The sequence below is a fragment of the Herpailurus yagouaroundi genome, unplaced genomic scaffold (genome assembly GCF_014898765.1).
Source record: "Herpailurus yagouaroundi ecotype Mexico unplaced genomic scaffold, PumYag 198, whole genome shotgun sequence".
NCBI classification, from domain to species: Eukaryota; Metazoa; Chordata; class Mammalia; order Carnivora; family Felidae; genus Herpailurus; species Herpailurus yagouaroundi.
In genome coordinates, this window is record NW_024412429.1 from 16,922,338 (window position 1) to 16,941,952 (window position 19,615).

General features: G+C 46.3%; 1 protein-coding gene across 1 annotated transcript; it reads right to left on the bottom strand.

Moving 5' to 3' along the window:
* Window positions 1-979: 979 nt before the first annotated feature.
* Window positions 980-19,180, bottom strand: IYD (iodotyrosine deiodinase). Its single transcript, XM_040448903.1, has 5 exons — window positions 18,914-19,180; window positions 9,182-9,373; window positions 6,753-6,912; window positions 3,284-3,440; window positions 980-1,502 (listed from the first exon to the last, which is right to left on the bottom strand). Exons 1-5 carry the CDS (start codon window positions 19,089-19,091, stop codon window positions 1,320-1,322), a joined length of 870 nt encoding a protein of 289 aa, XP_040304837.1. The 5' UTR covers window positions 19,092-19,180; the 3' UTR covers window positions 980-1,319.
* Window positions 19,181-19,615: the final 435 nt, after the last annotated feature.

The following is a 19,615-nucleotide window of genomic DNA, read 5'->3' on the forward strand; positions in this document are numbered from 1 at the left end:
AGAACAATGAAAACACAGATGGAAGACTTTGGAGATTCCAAAGGAGACTTCTAGATCCTTCGAAGACATTGGGAGGCTCGGGGCCCAAGGTTCCGTCTACACTTAATTATATTTTAAGGGGGGGGGGGAGTCCTCCTTTGATACAGGTTTGTCTCCAGCTCTAACTCTTGTCAAAAATACCAAGGGCTTTTCCTAAATTGTGTACTCACACGTGGAATGAAAAGAGGCCGAAGAGATTTTTCTTGAGGAAACTGAGGAAAAAGAAGAGGAGAAGGGTGGTGGAGGGGAGAAAGAGCTGTGTAGGGCTGCTTGACAAAAACGGATCTGAGCTACATGTGCCTGTGTGTGCAGAGTCCCGGGAAGGGAAGACGGAACGATCGGTGAAAGATGGGGTCTGGCGTTCCCAGCCTAACACCTCGCACCCACCAGTCCCAAACTGCTTGAGTGCCATCTGCACAAAAAGGATGCGTCTTCTGTGGTCTGGAGCAGAAAAGAAGAGAGACACGGTTCAGTGCGGGGTATGGAAAACAGTGCTCTTCGAGAAAAATTGTAGTATCAGCCAACTGCGGTGGTACAAATACTCCCACCACGGGAGATTCCAAGCAGCAAATGGTTTAACAGCTGGCTCACCAAATTCCTGAATATTGAACAATCCGCTTCCGCAGGCTGGGGCGAGCCAGCTCCAACACACCGCCGGATGACACGACTGTCCCCTTATGTGTTCGCATGGTTGCCAGTTCAGGTTCACCTGCTCGGCGTGCACTCGTCTGTTCTGGGCCTGGGACGCTTTCATTAGTTTGCTAGTTGCTTGCTAAAAACTGGCAGGATGACCATGAAGTCCAGTAAAAGAATGGATCTCAAAAGCCCATCCGTGGCCTAAGAGCCGCCAGAAATCAGAGGGCAGAGGCCAGTATCTGATTAGTCTAAATGTAAATTCAAGAACGATCACGTAGCTGAGTTCTTGGGGCCACATTAAACTCTCTGATGAATCTTTGCTGTATACGAGCTTTTAGGGTGTAAGAGAGGAAGAATCACCAGGGATTTTTCTGGAACAATTTTAAAATCTTGAAATTGTTCTTAGTAAAATTTGCATGCATCCCCAAAGCAGATGGGAAATGGAAGACAAGCACCTGTCGTCCTCTTACTATAATATGTTCACCTCGTCACGCTAGGAGCTTCTCAGACTCCTGTGGAAAGGTTTCCTGAGCGGAGGGAGGTGCTGGGGAGACCTAACACCCGTGGGAAGAGCAGCCCGCAGACCCAAGAGGGACAAGAGAGGACCAGGCCGTCGTCTGCCCGCATCCCAGATGGGCTCCCGCCTACACGGTCACCCTGATCTGATCCACAGGCTTCCGTGTTAGGTTGGGCACCGTGGCCTCTTTGCTGGCGTATCCCACAGGGAGGAGCATCAGCAACTTTTCGTTTGTGGGGCGGCCCAGGAGCACCCTCAGACGGGGACCACAGTTGAGAGGTGTGGTGGTGACAGTCACCAGTCCCGCATTCTACGACAGAAGGGGAGAGGATACAGTGTCAACTCAATGGAAGTCACGACTTTGCTTGTGGCCTGGGGACATTCCGGTTCCCATTAGGCCTGCTTGTCCCATCATTTCCCTGCAGCTGGGCAGCCAAGAGCCCGCCAGCTTGGGCAGGTGGACCTTAAACCTCACCTGTTCTCCTCAACCTCCCTAGTCGCCACATGCTTTGAACCAAACAGTAAGAAGCTTCTTGAAGAAGAAAAATACTCATCCTATTCATCATTGATGGTTAAGACACAGGAATGGTTATTTCATGGAAGGAAATTTGGGGGGGGGGGTCCAAATATACCCAAGGAAGGGGTATACCCTCAAACAACAGGGAGTTCCTATGCTTATATAACCAGCAATGCAGGCGGAGGACCACCCCAGCCGAAAATACCTACGTCCAGTGACAGAGGCTCAGTAGCTTGGCATTACTCCCTCAACCTGTCTACGAGCCCCTCCGGATAATAAACACCTAATAAAAATCACATGCAGCTTCAAGATGCTTCCCAAGCTACCTCCCTCCCCTCTAATTTCCCAATCAGAGGGTCACCGCTAAGCCTGAGCCAGACAGAAGTTCTAGAACTGCCTTTGAGAGTCCTACAGGACAGGCTCTTTGGTCCGGTCGCTATGCGATCTGTGCAGATGGGGGGCATCATCAGGAAGATTCCTCTTTCCTCCCTCGCAAATAGGACCTACGCTCAGAATCATGCCTGAGGCGACGCTAGAGGGCAGCAAACTCAACACTAACGTGACAAGGCTGCTGATTCAGAGCTCAAAAATCTCTGCACCGTTTGCTTCGTCTGGCAGATGAATGAATGAACGGTGCGTCCGCGTGGTCCGACGTTGCACATCACTTCCTTTATCTGCATGCTCACAGCATTAGGGAGGAAGTGAGATGCCACTTTCTCTAGGTAAACTTTTCAAGTAATCTAAAAGCCTATTCCTCTTCTGTGTTAGCCACGACTGTATTTTGCAAGGTATTTTCGCCATATAAAGTTTGCTTCGAGTTAGTGAAGAAGCGTGTAGTTTTTTGGACTCGATTGTCGCTTGGAAGTATGATCACTTGCACTTACCATCTTGTTTGCCTCATTTCTTTTATGTGCCCACTGTCTCTCTCTACCCCAGGACCCCAGTCCCCGCCAGAATGCACACACAGTTCATGAGGCAAGACCTCCCTGGTGCCCTCCCCCCTCCCCTCAGACCTGCCACACAGAAGGAGTTGAGTGAATGAACTGACTCCTGTAAAAGGTGTACCTCGATCTGCTCTGTTTCATGCTTAGCATGGCTCCAGTGACCCCACATACCGCAGAGATGGAATTGTTTAAAGCACATAGATGTCTTTCCAGTGCAAGGCCACGTAAGCTCGACTTTCCAGGGAAGGAGCTCTAGGAGAGCCTTCTCTTTATAGCTTTTTAATCACGCCACCGGCTCGGACGACAGTGAGCCCAGCAAGGCAGCATGCCTGCCGAAACCCTTGGAGCTTCGTGTCGTTACAGACGAAGGCAAACGCAGTGGGCATTTTTCTGAGCCTCAAGTGATGTTTCCAGAAGAGGATTCCAGCGCGTTGCAGCAGCACACCTACCAGTCCAGGTTTCCAGGGGCATTTTTCACACCAAGCTACGTGTCTTAGGCGTTCAACTTTAGATGAACAGCTTCCAAGTGTCTCTCAAATAGAAACTCCGCTGAAATTTGTGAATAAGGCCACTGTTTGGCTTTCCAGGATCGCTCCTCTCTTTGGGGCGGGATGGGGGGGGGTAACATACCTGAAGAGCAGCCAGAAGGAGGCCACAAGCAATGGAAACACTGATCTCATTGTAGTAGTGGACCTTTCTTTTGCCACTTGCCGCAACGCCATGTACTTGTTTGAAAATCAGAATCAAAACAGGTGCTGTGTCCAAGTACTCCTTAACCCAATTGGTTCTGAAGGGAAAGAAAGATAATCCAGAGACTCTTTGCTCTTAATGAGTTTCGGTCTTTTTTTCCCCTTTACAACCTTATCTTATTTACATCTAAAATAAAAGCACTTTCCTGTCCTTTATGTTTAAGTGGAAAAAAAGGACTTTCGGTTGTTTATTTGTGTCTTCGCTGTAGTGTTCTGTCCAAGGTCATTCAATTCAATAAGCATGTGTTAACGAGGGCCTAGTGTAGCAAGGCACATGAAATGCAGAAAGGCACAAACAAGGAGCCTATAACCCAGAAGGCAGTGTGTAAAATTTAGCAAGCTAAAACCCGGTAGGTGATATTAAAGAAATATAAGTCAATTGCATTAGGAACTCTCCAAATGAAGTGTTGGTAATTTTGAATAAGAATATTAGAAGAGCGTTTCCAAAGTTTCCCTCGAGGTGGGGTGCTGGAGACTGGATGGAGAGGGGCACTGGGGAGGACATCTTAGTGAGTCAACGAGTAAAGGCAGAGTCAGGACGGAGGACGCTTGGCAGGTCGGGGAGTTTCCAGAAGCCCGATAGACTGGAAGATAGGATGCGAGGTAGAGCACGGGTGGGCTGGCAGGTTATGCACGGGTTTTGCAGAGTCCTGGACTTCGTGTGGGAGGTGATGGAGAGGGACTATAAGCTTCTGAGCAGAAGCATCACATGATCAGATCTGTTTTAGGAAGAGGTAGATTGGTGTGGGCAAGGGGCAAGCTCAAGGGGGACCAGAAGGTAGACAATAGCAATGGGCCAAGGGAATTCGGGAAGGTGTAGAAGCTGGAGCTGACAGGTCTGGTACAGAAGCAAAGGAGAAGAAGAAGGTGATGGTGAAGTTTAACCAAAATGACAGGTGCAAAGATGGTGACGCTGCCAGCCCAGTGATGGAGAAAAGGAAGTGAACTTTGTGAGAGTGGGAGATAATTCACGTGAGGTATAAATACGAAGTTGAGAGTTTTGCTTGCCAGCTAAGGAACATATCTTTCTCTATCCCGTTACCCTAATCCATACATTTGGCGAAAGCTTTATTCTAGCTCAGATACTCAAAGTGCTACTCATGCAATGATATACATTAGAATTTTTCTTGGGACACATTATGTCATTAATAAACAAGAGGTGATTTCACCTTAAGCCTAGCTGTGCGTCACTATTTTCAAACATACTAAACTCACTTGTGCGGTTTTCTATGGTTCCTCTTATGCTATTAACTTCTACAGGTCACATTTTCCAAGCTGCCTTCTCACGCTTCAGCCAGTTTCCTCACATTGGGCTGTTACCAATTCTTTGTCCTCGCGGAAGAGGAAGAATGCTTGTTGTTCGGAAAGAAGATAAACTCCGGGAGCCCAAGGGTTTTGTCATGCTGGGCAACATGCTTGACCTCCCGTGGCTCAGTTCCCGCATATGTAAAACGTGCTGTCACCTCATACAGCGATCGTGAGGGTGATATCAGTCAAATATATTAAGGGCTTAGAAAAGCACCCAGTACACATTGCTGTGTGTGTGTGAGCATTATTATGGTCACCGATATTATCTTGCAGTGAATAATTCAAAAGAAATTAATGTAAGACAGAGGTGAAGCAGTGTGCCTTTGTTCAAACGCAGATTAATACTTTTTAATGATTTTTGTACTTATTTTTTTTTTCTTTTTGGTCTAAATGCACACTGGTATCTAATATTTCTGGCTTGCTCAGGTTCACAAGAATTTATTATGACATCACATGACCGTGGATAAAAACACGGCAGTGAGACTTATTAATAAAGGGACAACTAGCACCTTCTGCCTAGGATGTCAGGATATATGTTCATTTGCAACTCAATTTAACATTTATTCAACTGCCTACTCTGCAACCGCACTACACTCCACTCGATGGTGTAAGACATTTTTAAACCTGGACCCCTAGCGTTTTATGTATATATGCGCGTGTACGTATCGCCCGCAAAGGAAGTCCATAAGGCTTCTAAAATATCGCCTATGCAATGAGAAGAAAAGCAAGCCAATAAGCACAATGCTATGTGATGAAATGGCCATTTTAGATGCACAGGAGGTACCTATTAGGGGCTTTGAGCACAGAGACAAGAGAGCGACTAATTCTGCCTTCATTGGGCAAAACGTCAGGGGCCAGCAGCGTTTTGTAAGCACTGTGCACGCATAGAGCAGGACACCTCTCTAAGGGTAGGAGCTCAACTTTTATCCATCCCCTTTTTCCCATGAATATGCAGTGAGATTTTTATATTTATTATTAATAGTCTGTGCTAGTTCCAGAGCATGGTAATACGTTACACTTCCATAAGGGCGTCTGTTTAATTAGGGTTTAAACATCTTAGGAAAGAAAATGACCTCTGGGGCCAAATAAATGAAACAGGAACAGAGCCAAGAGACCCTCTTCCCATCACCCAGCCCTGAATACTCCTCCCTTGCCCCCAGGGCTGCAATCTGGTCGCCTTTTCTTGCTTTTCTCTTATCACAAGCTTGTGTCACACTGGGGTGTCAGATAACAGCCCATAAAACCCCAGGACTGGCCACCGAAGGCCTGCGGCTGGGACCAGCCGTGTGAGCGCCCTTGCACTCCAAATGCCAAAGACTAGAGCAAGCTTCCCTTCTCAGAAAGAAAAACCAACATCTCTGCCCACTGTCCCTTCTCACACTCAGCCTCAGAGCGCGCTGGAGGGGAAAGGAAGTGGCCTTGGTGGGGAGGGCCGGGCCGTGATGACAAAAGTGACAGAGAAGTTATGGAATGCATCTGAGACATTATGAGGGATGACTGCCCCTCAATGGGCAAACAGGCTCCACGCGTGGCTGGCAGGGGCAGCTATGAGAGAAAATGGACATCTGCAGGGCCTCCCCCAGGGCGCGAGGGCTCAGGCTTAAACCTGGTTACGGTGAGTTCCCCCACACTCCTTTCCTAGAGATAAGGAAGCCCACACGGTTACTGATGCCTAAGAGATGCCATATCTGCACGGATTGTTTGCTCTTGCTGACCATGTGCTAAGATTACTTGGAAGATGTTATCACTTTAGCAAATGTAATTTACTTCAGTCAAGGTCCCGAGACATCTTTATGCCACGATCTCACACTCTAGATGGGAGAAAAGCGAAGTGAGTCCTCAAAGGTGTGTTTACGACTACTTGGGTGGAAGCCTGTTTGTTTACCTCTGATGCCACTTCCTACTTGTCATCACCATTCTATGTGCTTACAAGCAGGCTTGCACATTCAATTTTCATAACGAAGTAAATCCTAGGTAGTCCCGTTTTCCAGATGAGGAAACTAAGGCACAGAAGAGGTTAATCACCCCATCAACTCTTGTACCTTAGTTTCTTCAGGTCTGTAACCCATTGGCGTCCCATCCTTTTCAAGTAGTTTATTTCTTCCTCCTCCTCGATGATCTCCCGAATCTTATGTTTCACGTCCGGGTCCTTCACAACCACAAAGGTCCAGGGCTCCGTGTGGGCCCCACTTGGGGCAGTTCCTATCACCCATAACATTAAAAGCAGAAATGGAAACACGAAAATGTGAGAATGGTCATTAAGAATGGGTATAGTAACTCACACTCGCTGAAAATGAAGTTCAATCACCTGGTGAGCAAAGTGCTTGGTCACAGATTCTGGTATGTGGCTGTCCTCTCTGTTTCATTCTGCATCACTTTAGGGGCTACAAACCAACTAACTGAGGTCGAGGCCAGTGGTTCCAGGGCTATGGGGATTTATCACCACTTCTCTAAGTATGTGGGGGGGGAAACATTCCTATGTAAGGGAACTAAGGGAACCCAGAAGGGAAATTCTAACAGCCCAAATGCTCCAAAATGTTGTTTGTTTTGATATTATTTTTCTAAGTTGATTTATTTGGAGAGAAAGCATGGTAAGGAGAGGGGCAGAGAGAGAGGGGGAGAGAGAGAATCGATGTGGGGCTCCAACTCACAAACTGTGAGATCATGACTTGCACCGATACCAGGAGTCGAGCACTTAACCGACTGAGCCACCCAAGTGCCCCTTGATATTCTTAGAAAAGGATAGAGTCATGAAGCTCGTTGAAAATGGTAACATTGAAATGGTCAAATAGCTTTTAAAACACCCATGAAAGGGACGCCTGGGTGGATCAGTCAGTTGGGTGCCTGACTCTTGACTTTGGCTGGGGTCATGATCTCGAGGTTCAGGGGTTCGAGCACGGTGGTGAGCTCTGGGCTGGTGCAGCCTGCTTGGGGTTCTCTCCCTTTCTCTCTGCCCCTCCCTGGCTGGCTCACTCTCTCTCTTTCTCTCTCTCTCAAAATAAATAAACAAACTTTAAATAAAAGGAAAACACCACTCATGAGAAGTAACTCAACTATACATTGTTTGGTACCTGTATCAGGACGCTGAAGGCAGCACTGTGGGGTTTGTGGTCCCACTGGAGACACATGAGAACTCTTGGCTCTGGGTGCTCAGTACACGAGAGCCTGTCTCCCAGCTCTCATGGGCTACAGGAAGCCTCAGCCCACACTTGGATCAGCCCCAGGATCCTGGTACAGAGCTTAGTAGTGTATCTCAGTGCCCAAGGAACTAGAATCCCCTTTCAGACTCCAACCAGGCCCAGCTTCTGATCTAGGTGTTACCCTGCTGTCTTAGAGATGGCCCGCCATTCCCAGCCAGAGACCACAAGGACCCACGAATAGGTTATTTCAGAAGCAACTATTCCATTCTTCCTGGTGAGCAATTTAATGTCAGAAGCTCTACACCAGGGGGGTCAGGACTGCCTGCTTGATGGGGCTCTTGTTGTCACCCACACTCCCTACAGTCAAGACAGCATGATTGGATTGTGAAACGCAAGTCAAGAGCTAAACGTAAAGCCCATTCACAATGGCCATGCAATAATCTTTGCAAATGAACTTAAATGTGATTTATATAGGAGTAATACTCCAATCAGAGAAGACTCTCAAATAGGGGATTTCTCTGACATCTCCTTCCCCCCTTTTTTCTATAATTCTTTTATTTTCCTCTGTGGAAATATCAATTCATGTTGAAAATGGGTTTGTCTTGGGGCGCCTGGGTGGCTCAGTCCGTTAAGCGTCCGACTTCAGCTCAGGTCATGATCTCACGGTCGTGAGTTCGAGCCCCGCGTCGGGCTCTGTGCTGACCGCTCAGAGCCTGGAGCCTGTTTCAGATTCTGTGTCTCCCTCTTTCTCTGACCCTCCCCCATTCATGCTCTGTCTCTCTCTGTCTCAAAAATAAATAAACGTTAAAAAAAAAAAAAAAGAAAATGGGTTTGTCTTGCTGTGGTTTACTTTGCAAATTCATGTAGGTACATTTTGCCAGTTTATTAGAAAATAGTACTAGAGCGTGTAATCTAAAAAATTTGGTTCCAAAAAGAGAAATGCACAAATGTGAGTGAGCCTCTGTGTGTGTTTGCATGTGCGTGTATGTGTGTGTGTGTGCGTGTATTTTAAGAGGGGGGTAAACTAAGGGGATGTTTCTCTTCCAATGCATAATAGTATGTTCAGAAATTTTTATTCTTAATAAAAGATCCTAATATTCAATAGTTTCAGAAGTTTTAAACTGTTGTCACATCTGGTCTCAGGTAGTTTGTAATAGTCAAAAGTTTGTAGAAAGCAGAAATCATGTTTCTGGCAGTCAGTCAACACCAGGGTAAGATTTTATAAATAAACAATCACTCTAGGCTTTATTCAGTGTGTTTGAACTTCAGCAGTGCTCCAATATTGTGACTTGCAGCGGACATTCTCAAAAGCACAACGTACAGTTACAGACCTGCTGTTTTGATGACATTATCAATGACTTCCATGGGGACTTGCTCATTACTTATGAATCTCACAGACCGTCTTTTACTGAGAAGTGCATAAAATTCCTGGGATCTCTTCACCATTTCCTTCTCAGGATACCGGGTGTGGGAGAATGGAATATGTTCAACGTCTTCCTCTGACTCTTGCCAGTCATTGGCATCTACAAATAAGAACAAAAAAGGCAACAAACTAAATTGCACTTCTTGGTCACGGAGGAGAGCAGACTGTCACCCCGTGGTACGCTTCTTTGGCATAAGGATTATTTCGAGCCGATAATTTTTAAGAAACAAAAGACACACGAAAAGTGTTGAAAACCAGGGTAGAAGTTACCTTTTTGTAAGAGACGTGTACTTTTGTGAAGGAAATCCCCACCCATAAGCCTTCCCTGTACCAAGAAGGAAAGGATGACCCTGGCAAGAAAGTCTTATCAATAGAGAAGGTGGACTTAAATCTGTACAACCACCTTACCCCAGCTTAAAACACTGTGCTTTTCTTGATAACCTCCCTTAACTGGATCCCCTTCCCCTAACGTCTTTCTTTTGTCTTTAGTTGAAAATTGTATTTAAGTAGTGACTTGGGCCATTTCAGGGACTTACTCAAGTTTCCTGGGCCTGTCCCATGTATACGGTAGGTATACATGTGATTAAGCTCCTATTTCTTTTTCTCCTCTTAATCTATCTTTTATTATGGGGGTGGGGGATGGGGGAGGGGTCTCAGCCACGAACCTAAAAGATAGAGGGAATATTATTTCTCCTCTCTTACAATCATAAGATGGCCAATGGGGAGAAAGACATAAAGTTCTCAAAAATGTCTGCAAGATTATCAGCTCAAAAGAGTCAATAAAAAATGAAAAGAATTGGTCTATAGAATTCTGAACTCTGGTTTTGACTACTGACTATCCAAATTCCACTGGTTATAAATCAAGAAAAAGAAAGTTTTACCTACACAAAGATGAGGAATGAAAATTTCTATCAATGGTGAACTAGTTTGTTTGAAACAATCTCGCATGAGCTGAAAACCAGTAAAATCATGAAATAAAGTACTTTTAAAGTCTTTTTTAAAAAAATCAGTATATTGCTGACAGTGTAGTAAGAAATTCCCAAGCCAAAACTGAAGGGAAATACGAATCTGCAGGTGGGTAAGCACAGAAGCCACATTTCTTCTGACAGTACTTGCGAATCTCTACATATTTGAATTTTTATTTTCATATTTTCAGGGATTGAGGATGATAGGAATCAAAGCCCAGGCCTATACACCATGGGAAGGCTAATAAGCTGGGACCCCAAGATAACATCCTCAAAGAAAGAATGAATCCTAAATAAATCAGCCCCCAAGGGGTAATACCGTTTGGTGGGTCCTGCCTATAACTTGAACTTGGAATTAGGTGGTCCTGCCTGAAAATACCTCCATTGCCTAGCAAAAGCAAATGTCAATACACAAGTAATTTTAAGTACAATTACCAGCAATTCACCAAATACAATCAGACATAAAAAGAAACAAAACATTTTGAGCAAGAGACAACAGAATTGATATTTAAAAACAGAATCAGATTTCCAATGTCTCCAAATATTGGAATTATCAGACTCAAAAGATAAAACAACTACGATTACTATATTTAGAACTCATAGATCTGTCGGGTACAGGAAATGATAAAAAGTGACAAAGAAAATATGAGAAACTAAACCTCTAAAACTGAAAAATAAAGTAACAGAATTAAGAACTTAATGGATGGATTTAAAGCAGGATGGATTTAGGATTTATACATACCTAAAGAAAAAAATTAGCGAACTGGAAGATAACTCAGAAGGAAATATCTAGAGCAAGGAGAAACCAATAGATAGAAAACATAAGAGTGAGAAAAACCAAAGCAGAGTGATATATATATTGGAGGGAGACAAAAGTGAAGTGGTCGAGACACCACTGAGAAGCCAGGGCAGAATGCTGGGCCAGACTAGGTGGGCCACACAAGAATGACAAATTCTTGGAGATCTTGGAGATACAAATGGTAAGAACTGCTGAGGTGTGTGGTCAGGAGTGGTGGGAGAAAGGGACTAGAGATGAGCCCCAGGGGGTGGGCTTTAGCACCTGAGGAGAGAGTGGGACCATCTACTGAGACAGAGGATGAGCAATGAGCCATCTGGGGGAAGTAGGAGTATGAATCATCAGTCTATCACATTAGAGATGCCTGTGAGTTGTTCAAGCAAAGATGTCAAGCGTGAGGGTGCCTGGGTGGCTCAGTCGGTTAAGTATTCGACTTCGGCTCAGGTCATGATCTCGCGGTTTGTGGGTTCGAGCCCCGCATCGGGCTCTGTGCTGACAGCTCAGAGCCTGGAGCCTGCTTTAGATTCTGTGTCTCGCTCTCTCTCTGCCCCTGTCCTGCTCAAACTCTGTCTCTGTCTCTCAAGAAGTGAATAAACATTAAAAATATATATATTAAAAAAAAAAAAAAAAGATGTCAAGTGTGAAAGTAGAAGTCTGAGTCCAGAAGGTGGGATGTCACTTTGGGAACACTCACATAAAGATGAGAATGACAACAGGACCAGAAGAAAAGAGCAAGAGGGAGCCAGTGCCTGGCCCTGAGGGTCTGGGACGTTCCAGGTGGAGTTCAGGTAGAGAATTACCTTTCTCCTTCACTCGCACGCACATACTGTACTTCACTCCTCGCTCTCGGAAGACTGACCCGGGAGGGAAAGTGGAGAAGAAATGACTTCAAAGACGCTGAAAACCCCAATGACAATACCAGCAAGTACTGTGGTTTCCTCACCACTGTTAGTGAGAAACTTCTTTATCTGTATAAAGTTTACTAGCCAGGGCAGTTCACACATTTAATGAGAAGGACCATTAACAGTTGCTCAGTTAAATGAAGCGGGTATGACGGGGGAGGGGCAGCAAACACCTACAGGTTTCTAGCAATCGATTCTGAACCCAACCCAGATGTCATCAATGCCAACCGTGAACTTAGCAAATGTGTAAACAGACTTTTAACGCCCGTGAATCCTTTCACGTCATTTGTTATGAAGTCTGACGACTTCTGTCCTTAGCAAGTGGTAAATGAGTAAATGCATGAAATGCCTCACTAACCGTGTGAGAGACAAGTTACCAACTCTTAATATCCATTCAGCATTTGTATAAACTAAAGGCAGCCCAGGTTCATGACTTGGCAGTTTCCACAGCTCGTAAAGTCCAAGGTAAACATTCCCACTGTAGCAGAATGAAGCAGCAGCTGCCTGGATGTTATCAGCGAGCAGGGTAGATGAATGGCCAGTCAATGGATTGTCCTGAAAGGCTTGCTGTTCCTGGAGCCTCTCCCAGGGCAGAAGGTCTACATTTTGCCAGTGGAGGGGCAGGGGGGAGGAAGGGGGAAGGCTTGGAGAGAAAGCACCCAGGGAACTGCAGGGCAGTGAACCAGTACCAAAGGTACCACTTTTTCCCTTCCCCCTGACCTCCTCACTCCAAGAGGAGAGAACAGCCTCTGTAAACTCTAGTCATCCTGCCTCCACGCTACACCAGCCAAGCCTCTCTAGAGGATTCATTCGAGCATAAAGCCCACATATTTCAAAACAAATGGATGCTATTATAGTCTACGTTTTGATCGCAACCTATACTGCCACACTTGGGGTTTGGTATTGACACCCAGGACAATTCACCTTTCATCATTGCTTTAATGCCAAGGATCTCTAAACTGCACCATTAGGTCCAACAGCCAAGAAGCTCTAGGCCATGTGTATTCTCTTATGGTTAACACAGAGGTATTTTTGTGTTTGTTCGTTTGGGGCTGCATCTCCACATAAATTGCTTTTATGTTTTTGGAGTTCTACTTCAAAATCTTTGCAAATGAGCCAGCTAGTTTCTAGCTATGAAGCTAGAAGGCCGATTTGTGTCACATCATCCTTGTCCCCTTCTTGGCATTTTGGGGAACATTGAGAAGCAATATTAATACGGCTGAGGGTGAGGCAGCTCTTGCAGGAGACAAATTCTGAAGGTGAGGATGAAGCGAGGTCAGGGCTCCACACCTGCCCTGAGAACACCTCCTTCCCAGCTGCCTTAGCCATCACTCTGTTTCCACGTAGGGCTGTCAATTGTCCAGCTCCCTGCAGTATATTTCACCAGCAGCTCCCGAGGTGTGTGGGGCCTGAGGAATCGGGGGGGGGGGGGGGGGGTTAGTGGAAAGTTCTTGAATAGAGCCATGCTTTTGTAGGGACTCAGGGCAGGGCAGGCTGCCCCAAAATGTGCCACAAGGGCATACTGATTATTTTGAACTGAAGCTACTTAGGAAATAGGCAGTACAGGAAGGACACTCTGACCTCCTCTGTCTCCCTGAAAGCAGAGAGTAAATCTCTCATATGAAAGGTACTCTCCCTGTACTAGAAAGTAGAGAGAGATCTTCATCGCCAGAGACATGAACTTTACAGCCAAGAAATCTTTAGAAACAAATCTTGTTACTTTTTACTAATCTACTACCTCAGCCCAAATTCTGTTTAGAATTTCTTACTAATTGAAGCTCCCAAACATTTCTTTGTCCTGTTGATTCCTCACAAGTTTATTGTCTCTGTCTAAAATGTGTAAACTCTGCCTGCCTTGATCATTTCTTTGGGTCTCAATTTTATTATTGAAACTGTAGGCACATGTAATTGTTCCCTCCTGTTAATCCGTCTCATGGTAATTTAATTCTCAGATCAGATGTAAGAATCTTGACGGGTAGAGAGAAATGTTTCCTCCCTTGTGCTATCCTGAATGAATTTGACAGAACTTGTTTCTGAGCCCCATCATCTCTTGTGATATCCCCAGTGCCCCCTTTGTTGGTCCACCCTCCCCCCTAGGGCTCCCCCGGACTTGATCTCAAAGACAATGACTCCATTCAAGTCCTTTCCCTTTGCTAATCTCTCATCTCAATCTACCTGCCCTTTGCCCTAAAACCTTAAGGTTTTACAGGAATCTTGGTAAACTAACCTTTTAAAATTAGCCATGTAAAAGTATTAATGGGTGTATGTGTCAAAGGATAATGAAATGCAAAGACAAAGCCAGACTTGTTCCTTCCTATATCGAAGGAGAATCTCTGTGAACACAGTAGAGTGTTGACCTTTTATAGTATTTTTGGGTATTTTTGGCAGTGGTGTGCTGGCAAACCAGCCCCAGGAGAGGGGTGAGGAGGCCTGATTTGCAGCACTTGCCAATTTCCATTGAGCAAATACTCCCATCATGGCCTGAAGTTAAGCTGATGAGTGAAAAATGGCTCACCATGTTCCTGAATATTTAACAGTTGGTTCTTGCTCCTCCCATTGTCTAGCTCTTGCCCACCACTTGGTTGAGAAGCTTGGAGTTCAGGAATTAGTGGATTCCCCGGAGTGTAAAAAGATTGATACCATCTGTAGGAACAGTGTTACTTGTTTGAAACTGTTGTTGATTGGTTGGCGCCCAGAGGGGCTGGTACTGAAGTGAATCCATCCCTGATTGGCTTTCAGAGGTAAGAGGCTGCCACTGATTGGTGGGTTTGCTAAGCTTTTACTGAGGTGAGTTGTCCTCTATTCGTTGAACAGGTTTGAAACCTCTTCCAACGGCTGCTCATTATCATGGGTACATAAAAAAACTGTCCTTCCCCAAGTCTGTGGGAACATTTTAATTCTCAGGTGTTACCCACACAGGCCATAATTTTAACACAGGCTTTTTTTTTTTTTTAACGGCCAGCCACAAACCCTGAAATTGCTTATTACCATTCGCTACGTACAAATATATCCCATACATATACATATGCATACAGAGATGTATCAATTTGTGTGTGAGATTTGTAAAATTATATACATATGCATACATGCGTATCTATGTACATATATCTATCCTCATCACTGAGCTCATGTTTCTAACACATGGTTTTTTCTTGTCTCTCTCCTCCACTACCTTTCCTGCTGTCCACTGGTATGACTGAGTTTTCCCCATTTTATCTTTTCTCACTTGGAAGTTACACAGTGTGTTAGGTAGAACCATATAAAATTGCTAACACAAGCCTTTCCTTTAAAAAAAAATTTTTTTTTACTGTTTATTTTTGAGAGAGAGAGAGAGAGCAAGCAGGGGAGGGGCAGAGAGAGAGGGAAGACACAAAATCTGATGCAGGCTCCAGGCTCTGAGCTGTCAGCACAGAGTCTAATGGCGGGCTCGAACTCATAAGCTGTGAGATCATGACCCGAGCCAAAGTGCAACGCTTAACCAACTGAGCCACACAGGCACCCCTAACACTAGCCTTTCTTAGTAGTGACTAGACAATCCGGGACCAAATTTCAATGAGGACAGTAGTTTTTGGATGGTCAGTAAAGCTAAGTGAAGACATATCCCCACCAGTATTAAAACAAACACATCCTGGGGCGCCTGGGTGGCGCAGTCGGTTGGGCGTCCGACTTCAGCCAGGTCGCGATCTCGCGGTCGGGGAGTTCGAGCCCCGCATCGGGCTCTGGGCTGATGGCTCGGAGCCTGGAGCCTGTTTCCGATTCTGTGTCTCCCTCTCTCTCTGCCCCTCCCCCGTTCATGCTCTGTCTCTCTCTGTCCCAAAAATAAAAAAACGTTGAAAAAAAAATTAAAAAAAAAAACAAACACATCCTGATGAGATGTGTTCCCTATATCTTCTCTTCCTATCTCCATTTCCATGAGCTTCCAAGAACCTGGGCCGGACTAGTGCATGTTTGTACAGGATTTATGGCTCACTTTAGGGAGACCATCTGAGCCTTCCTCTTTGTCATTTCTCCTCCTTAGACCTCTGCTACAGTTAAACAAGAAAATATTAACAAGACACATGTTTGACTGCTCCCTAAAGGAAGCCTGTGCCGAATGTCTATTTATTCTGAATTATGCCGAATTTATTCTCCAAGCAGCTCACACGCATGCTGATTCGGTGGAGTAAGAATTCTTTGCGAGCCAAAGCTGGAGGAGGTTGGGTTGGTACCCATATTTTCCTTAACTCGCACTAGAATGGCCTATAATCCTTATTTTATTGTTTTGTCTCTTACAATGAATTTCCACATGGTTTGAATCTGGTATCCATTTGCCGTCATCAGAAGCATCTCCATGTTTCTTCAGTGATGGAATCCTTTTGGTTCTCCAGCCGACACCCCTACCCGGTCCCCTCTGAACCTTCAGTGCCAGCACTGAATCCTCTCTTAGACCATATCCACCCATCCAGGGGTTAGACGCAGGGACTTGGGTGGCAGAGAAACCTGGGTTTAAAAGTTGCTTCTCACCCATCACCTCTGAGACCTCAGTAGGTGTCACTTAAGTGAACAAGAAAAATTCCGACAAGGGACTGAACCCTACATTCTGGGCAGAGGTGCCCGTGGAGGCCACTAAAGGTGCAATTTATTCTTCCATGTGAGGAACAAAGAAAGAGGCAGAGGGTTTTGCAAAAATGAACAAGCAGAAAGAGACAGGGCCATAAAGCTTTGCTCTGTGTTCCCAACGTTCAGTCCAGCCCCAGGTCCCTGGTTCCCCACCAGCCTTATCAGTCCCTCTTGTACCCCCAAAGTCTGCAGATTGAGTGGCCTTTCCTTAAGGCACACTACCTCTGATCTCGCAGGGAATTTTTAGGCCCGCTGGTCATCTCCTGCCCTCTCCTAGCTTATTCTCCTATGAGAAATGCAGTCTAACAGCTGGCTATGTGCCTGAGTCCTGGCTCTATCACTACCTACTTGGGCAGGTGACTTAGCGGATTTGAGCCCCAGTTTCCTTATCTTTAATATGGGGATAATAATAGTGCCCACGTTACTGTATTGACTTGAAGATTGAGTGGTTTACTGTACATAAAACGCGATGCTAAGTGGACACAGCCAGTGTTCTGTTAAGAGCCTGTTGTTGTCCATATCCCGGGGTTCCTTCCCCAGGTGGTCTTTTCTGTGGTCCCTTTTTCCCACCACAGACCCTCTCAGTTGCGGGTGCCCCCCGTTCTATGCTCAGTCTTATCACCAGCAAATATCCCGTTAGAGAACTCATCAGTTTTATAAGTTCCAAGTACCACCCTGTGCTGGGACTATCCAATCCATGTCTGCAACCTGGATCCCTCACCTGGACCCCCTCTTCCTTTCTGCTTAGATGTGTCATCTTCTCAAATCCAACACGTCTTTGTCTATGTTCAACATCCTCTCTTGCATAGCTCTTCTCCCCTCCCCCATGTATGATAGGGTCCTTCCACCTCTGCCAGCCTCCAGCGCTTACCTTCTCCTTCTCCCCAGATTCAATTTATTACCAACCCCGTTGTTCTTTCGTTAACTCCGCCCTGACTCACTCCTTCCTCTGCGTTCCCACTGCCACCACCATCCAGGCCATCCTTACCAGGGCAAACCACCACACGGCTTCATAACCGATGTCCCTTTGTTCAAGAAAAGTGCTTCTCAACTGGGCAGGATTGGCATTCGGGGGGGATGTCCTTCAGCGAGAGAGTGAGAGGGAGCCCTGCCAAGAGGCCGCCTGGGCTTGAATTTTCTGCAGTGCATTCAGCATTGCTGGCTCCCCGCACTGAGCGCCAGTTGTATACCCCACCCCCAATCCTGAGATCAGGGCAACTCAGAACATGTGCACACATACGTGCCCATACACGAACACACCCACACACATGTCCACGTGGCCTCTTCCGAGGCGGGGGCGTCACCGGTCCAGCTGAGAATCACTGAGCCTCTTCCAAATCGAGTCCATCCCACGAACCCACCTCCGAGGCACATCCCACACTGATCACTCAAGGCTCCTCAAGAACGTCTCCCTGCCTGCTTCCTTACCACCTCTTCATCCTCAGATCAGCCAGGACTGGGCCCATGGTCACCACCCCATTTCACTTCCCCCCTTCCCCCCACCGCCTTTACCAGTGAGGTCTTCCCATCTCCTCCACATTTTTCTCAGAGGGTCCGTCCCTGCTCTTACACTCGTTCTGCTCCTCTCGTCTGAGGTGCCTCCTAACCATTGCTCTTCAGGTCCTATTAATTGGCCAGGCCCGATTCGTCCTTTCCCTGTTGCACCCCCACGCTCCCCGCACCTCTTTGAAGGCCCTGATGATCCCTTCCGCCCCTCATTACTCCCTGATTGTTGCCTACTTCTTGCCTTGTCCACTAAGTTGAACACCCAGCTTTGAGGACACAGGGCGACTGGAACAAGGAAGAGTAGTGAGCCCCTAGATCGATGCCACATTTTACATTTCCAAGTCCTTGATTAAAACCTGGCCACTCTGGGGGCACTTGGGTGGCTCAGTCAGTTCAGCGTCTGACTCCTGATTTCGGCTCAGGTCGTGATCTCGTGGTTCGTGAGACTGAGCCCAGTATCGGGCTCTGTGCTGATAGCGCGGAACCTGCTTGGGATTCTCTCTCTCTCCCTCTTTCTGCACTCCCCGCCTCTCAAAATAAATAAACATTAAAAAAAACCACAAAACCACGACCCCTTTCCCCATAGCCACCACCAGCCAGTGATGTGCCCCTTGGCCAAGATTTTAACAGCCAGAGCAGGAATGGAGCTAGGGAAAATGTCAGCCTCTCAACAGCTCTTTACTGACTCTTGATCCAGAAATCAAGGGTGGGTTGGTGCCAGCAGGTGTCCCCTGAGAGAAATGATCTGTCTCTGATGACATCGTGGAGGCTGATGATGAAACTGACCCGCACGTGTTTCCTCCTCCCCAGAAGCCCTGCTCATCAGAAAAACGCAAACGGGAGAAGCTTAGTAGCCTGGCCAGTGTCCTTACCTTCTTCCCCTTGGTGGAGATCAGTATTGTCTTTTAGGTCCTCATCCACCCAGGGACGAACCTCGGCCCTGGCTCTGGGCTCCCCCTTCCGTCTCTTGCTGCTGCCATCACCATTCTTAAAGATCCACACGATCAAAATGCAGACAACTGCTACCAGGACTGGAGTCAGGAAAAACATGGTCGTAAGACTGACTCTCACTCTGAACAGCGCACACACTTCCCACACTGCCCTTAAACAAACAGAGACAGGAACGAGGAATGAAGGAAGAGGGAGCTATGGGAGGGACAGGGTGAACTCTGTGACTCTCAGAGGACTTTGCAAAGGAGCAAAGATCACGGCGTGTGCACTGGGGGTGTGTTGTGGGTTTGGTAATGCCCAGGTGCATTCGCTTTTTAAAATCGTGTGCCCAAGAAATATAGGCGTAGACAATAAGTTCCAGAATGTGAGTAAATACTCGAATGCGCTAGGGGTTGCTAACAGCGGTAGAAGGTGTTTAATCTTCCTCCTGTTTAACTTTTCTCCGAGAGCAATGTGTCCTCAACTTGCCAGAAGCTAGGAATCCCCTGGGGAACTTGTTTTTAAAAGGGGAGATTTCCAGGCACCAACTCACATCTAGTGAAAGAAAATTTCCAGGAAAAAGGCCTGATAGCCTGCATTTTAGAAACATCATATTTGTGAAACCCTGCCCCGAGGTTTTGATA